Source organism: Phaethon lepturus, unplaced genomic scaffold, assembly GCF_000687285.1.
Source record: "Phaethon lepturus isolate BGI_N335 unplaced genomic scaffold, ASM68728v1 scaffold18046, whole genome shotgun sequence".
NCBI classification, from domain to species: domain Eukaryota; kingdom Metazoa; phylum Chordata; class Aves; order Phaethontiformes; family Phaethontidae; genus Phaethon; species Phaethon lepturus.
In genome coordinates, this window is record NW_010544342.1 from 9,816 (window position 1) to 14,773 (window position 4,958).

At 46.4% G+C, this 4,958-nt stretch overlaps 1 protein-coding gene across 1 annotated transcript in view; it reads right to left on the reverse strand.

Annotated features, from left to right (window-relative positions):
• Nucleotides 1-1,471: 1,471 nt before the first annotated feature.
• Nucleotides 1,472-4,958, reverse strand: part of RBL2 (retinoblastoma-like 2) — a 22,246-nt gene continuing 18,759 nt past the window's right edge. The window contains exons 17-21 of the mRNA XM_010288662.1: nt 4,807-4,878; nt 4,284-4,401; nt 3,007-3,209; nt 2,418-2,582; nt 1,472-1,642 (exon numbers count right to left, since the gene is read on the reverse strand). Of these exons, the coding sequence (XP_010286964.1) occupies nt 1,472-1,642; nt 2,418-2,582; nt 3,007-3,209; nt 4,284-4,401; nt 4,807-4,878 (729 nt within the window). The remainder of the gene's footprint in view (nt 1,643-2,417; nt 2,583-3,006; nt 3,210-4,283; nt 4,402-4,806; nt 4,879-4,958) is intronic.

A 4,958-nucleotide genomic window follows, 5' to 3' on the forward strand; every position in this document is an offset into this window, starting at 1 on the left:
GAATGACTGAAAACATGGCGCTTTTAACTTTTTGCTTCCTTATAAAAATTCCTAGAATCTGGGTGTGCTGCATTGTACATGAGCAGCACTGCTCTCCCCAGTTAATGTCACTGAAACGGAGCACGGTGATGTACTGCACCGGGTGCGAGTGTGTTTAAAGCTTTCCTAACAAGAAGTCTGGTGTTTTGGAACTTGCTTCAAATGAAAACAACTAGTAAGTCTAATATATGCACCACTTTCTTATCCTGTTAGTAGGGGAGAGATTTCTCCCAGGCAGCCTGATTTAGTCCATTACAAAACCAAAAGAAAACGACACCCCCTTCCCACCCCCCCCACCCCCTGTCCTTTAAAAACAAATGAAAAAGCTCAGTCTATGGTTGAAGAGATGGGCACCCCCCTCTTCCTGCCGAGCAGGCGAGGTGGCCCCTTCCTGACTCTCAAGGAGAGCGATCTGAAGAAACATTACAAGCATATAAAATTCCTTGAAAAAGCAGACATCCGTGGCCTCCCGCATTCATCACTGCCTATACATCAAGTTAAAATGAATTCTTAATGCTGTTTGCTGAAGAGGGGAGCTGTGGGATGTCAATTTGCAAATAAATACAAAAGGCAAATTGCTTCAGTACAGAAAGACACGTGAAATCGGCCTTTGAAAAAAATATTCACATTTAGAAAGTGCCATTGCCAATATACAGCAAAACTAATCTGCATTAAAAATGACGCTTCACAGCCCTATCAAAAGTGCCACCTTTTGAACATGAGTTCACTTCAAAACATTGCACAGCTAAAACCAATGCATAAACACAATTAACTACCTTTATACAACAAGGTGCCCAAAGATTAAAGCAAAACAACGTGATGGGTTTTTCAGGGGCACGCAAAACATCCTGAATACGGAAAGAATCCATTCAGCCAGCTTCCTTTGGGGCTTGAAACGATTATTCCCACCTTCCCTTCCCAAGCAGAACTGGGCTTTGCCAGACTGTTACGGGTAAGTCACTGATTTCACGGAGGTGGTTAACTGCAGAAGCCAAGACAGCGTTGACTGCGGTTGTCTCGGCACGTGCAACGTCCTAGCCCCGGCACGCAAATGGCAGAGCGCTGATTAGAACACTGTGAGGGGGCTGGTTAGAGCAAATGGATTTAAGTACCTGGTGCAGGGTAGAAAAGCGCAGAGCAGCTGTATAAGGGATGTGTTCTGCAAGCACTTAAAAGCACTTCAGCTGCTTGCCGAAGCCGGATCGCTTGCCTTGTGATTAGCGTAACCCTGCGGTGAGGCTGGGTCACGGGCTTTGCAGCATGTCCTCGCTGCCCCAGGCGCTGCGGGAGGCTCTGCCCCCTCGGGCGCAGTCTGGCAGGGGACAGGGGACGGGAATGGCCAGGGCGGGGAGGTGGGGAGAGGGCATCCTGGCTGAAGCCACTTGCCAGGGCCTGGTGACTCGCAGGGCCGCGGGCGATACCTGTGCGGGGCTCAGTGAGACCCTCTGTCATTTGCTACATCTTGCAGTCGTCTTAACAGAGCGGTGTGATTCTCCTGACAGATGCGCTTGGCTGGCGCTTCCGTACCGTCTTCTAGGAGAATGCCTCTCTTCTTTGTGGGAGTTTCTCCAGTTCTAACCATGCTGTTAATTTCCTTTAGCCTCTGGAGAGAGGTGGGGGGAGAAGTTGAATTATCAGTCATTATTGTGACTACCACAACAGAAAGTGAACTTTTGTTAACGGCATGGCAGCGGGATTACATATGCTTTATTTCTGGAGATCTGGACTGCACCAAAGTGCTTCCTGTGACGGACTAACCTTTACAATCACCGCCCTGGCCTGTGTGTTACTGTCTTACTCAGACTCGAGCACGCTGCTTGTCTCAACACCTGTAGAGCTGAAGGGCCTTCTGGCTGCAGTTACGGCTGTTACCTTGCACCACAGATGCACCAACGCCTGTCTAGAACAGAGATGCTTCTCGAGGAAGATTTCTGCTTTGTTCTGGGTGACCAGAGATGACAGGATGCAGCCGCTTACATATTCACCTGGTGAGCTTTCGCACCTTAAGAGCCATTTGGTTCCCCCTGTGTCGGTAAGAGCCTGTGATTGTATTTCCATGTTCTGCTCCTTGAACAGTCTCTATACTCTACAACCCGCCTGTCACCTGAAAGCGAAGGGCACAACAGCTGCGCCTCCCCAGTCTTTCATGTCTACCAGCACAGAGAGTAACTTAAAAGTACACAAGTAGCTTGGACACCCGATTGCTTTACAACTTCCTCGATACCTCAGCTGACAATTTGAAGAGCACGAGGTGAGAAAGTACATGTTAAACAATATAAACAGAAAGGTGTGCTGCACAATGTTCTCTAATTTCATTACCAAAAAGCAAAGCTAGAATTACAGATCTATAGAAGCAAACTAAAACCATTTACTCTCACCTTAGATGGGCTGCTGCTGAAATAATAGAATATTTTCTCTCGAGGAGAGAGACTAGACTCGTTTTTGTGTGGCGAGATGTACACTGGGTGATTCTGGGACAGCTGTATTCTGCGAGGGGAGGCAACCCTTACAAAGGGGTAGGGCGAGAGCGGAGGCGAATCGGCCTGCACAAGAGAAAATGAAGGTCACTCAATAGGTTGGTGTCTGATCTCCGGTGTTGCAGCAGTGTGAACTGGCCACCTTAAACACCATTTAGTCGTCTTCCACTTGTGTCATACTGTATGCATTTAGAATAGATGCAAGATTTGTCATGTTATTAGGCCAGATGAGTACTTTTTAAATTTACTTTTCTAACGCCATCTGCAGCTGGCGGATGACATTGCTCAGCATTGCCTTTCATACAGGAGGAAACAGCAAACAGGTGTCACAAGTATTTAATATTTCAGCAGCTGAGTATGTCCTTGAAGTGAAATCATTGTCACATGAAAGTATAATCCCTTGAATTTGCTTACAGTAAGGTTAGCGAAGGGTACTGCATGTATGGTTAAAAAAATATCTATTTACTCTAATGAAAAGAATTTAACTTACTGCATTTGAAGTATACTTCAGGGCAAATTCTTTAATCTGCTCAATGTAGATGTTGTTGTAGAATTGTATAAGGTCCCCTCGCTCTTCCTCCTCAGTGTCGCTGTTGGCACCTGCCAGGCGGGTTGGAGTAGGGGGAGCGCTGTTGGGGTGCGGTACAGGCAGGGTGCTGCTGGATCGCATTACAGGGCTGGAGTCTCTGCTGCCTGCAAAGGCGAGAGCGACTCGGTTCGGCCTCAGCCGTGCAGTGCACCCCAGCCACTGGCACCCCAGGCCTTCAGCTGCATACAGGCGCCACGTCCCAGACGCTCACACAGCAGTACAGGGGCCGTGAATGTGGTGCCAATATCAGCGACGCTAATTTTTTTCCCTTAGCATCTTTCCTTACAAGAAAGCATGCTGTTGTGAGGATGTGTACAGAAATGTACACGTTTGCTTTCTAACTTCTTACTGGATATACTGCAAGTGGTGTTTCTGTATGAGCAGAGTTTCATCACACATAAGCAGAGCTAAAACTCCACTTTTTCAGGCGTTTGTGCTACACTTTTAACAGCGGCTTGCTCTTGTTGCTAGCTGGCATGATGTCAAATAAGGAATGGCAGTGCTTTTCAGCTAGTAGTAGAAATATTTGGCTTGGTAATACTTCCTGCTGGTTTAATGTGGGAAGTTGTGAAATACATGTAATTTTTCCCTCCCCTTCCCGCCCCCTCTCTGTGACAGAAAACATTACTACCTACAGTTTATACCGTCATCTAGTAAAGATCTTGGAAACCAGTCTTAGGAATATACAGCATCACTTATTTGCTTTCCTTTATAGAAGTTAATTCAAGGGAAATGTGTCAGTTCAAATACCAAGGAAGGAAGCTTCAAGGGATGTCAGATACGCTAAAACAGATGCTGGGGGTGGCTGGTGCGTTCCCATCTCTGCAGCCAGCCAGCGCCTGCAAAAGCAGCTCCGTGACTGGCTGTGAAGATGGGCTCGCACAGCGTTCCTTTCATCTACAAAGACGTGTTCTTTGGCGTACAGACTGAACTCAGAGTTCAGGCTGGCCAGCGCAGTAACCTCCGAAGGTGAGCTCGCATGGTGATAGGTTCAGGACTGTCAAAGCAGGTGTAATGTTGAGTTACAGCAACTCTTAACTGTTACCCGTATGTTCTTAATTTTGTGCACATTTACCAAAGAAGGAACTGTTTGGGGTGGGGTGACACAAAATCCAACTCTTACTTTACGCATGCCGTCTTGGAAATGGAATTAAAAACAAACATCTGGAATCACTCACTTCTTTCTTTGTTTCTGTCTTTATTTCTGTCTGTAGGCGAGTTCTGCTGGCTACTGCTGTCACTGCTGCCAGAGCGGCGTCGGCGTCTCCTGCCTCTTATCAGGACGCTCCGATATACCTGCCAGGGGAAAAAGAGGAGCGTAGCAAAGCTCGGGTGATTAGATGTGCAGTTATACAGTCAGGAAACAGCAGCTGGCATGACGTATCTGCTTTTTAGAAACTTCATTGTGGTATCAAATTGCTTCTTGGAGAGGAAAATAGTGCCTCCTAAGAGGAGTACTATCCAATAGGCGCCGCCTCCTTAGGTTTTAAGTAAAGCTATTTTCTATTTGAGAGATAGTTTAGTATAAAAAGCTTTCTGGAGTGCAGGATTTTGGATATGACCACTGTCTTTTGAGGAGAATGGCTCACAGGCTGCATTCATTTAACACTAAATGCTACTTTAAAAAGTGATCCATTCCAAAAACAGAACTAAGGCACTGAATAAACAGCATCCCCATTGTTTAATAGTAACTGTACTCACATGGCTCTTGGCTTGTGGTTGTGTCCGGTAGCAGCGCATGATGTTCTGAAATGATCTGTCTTCCTTAGTAACCTAAGAGTGGATGAACAGAAAAGGTTAACAGTTTTTCTGTGGGGTTTTTTGTGTGTATTGTTTGGTTCATTGTTGGCTTC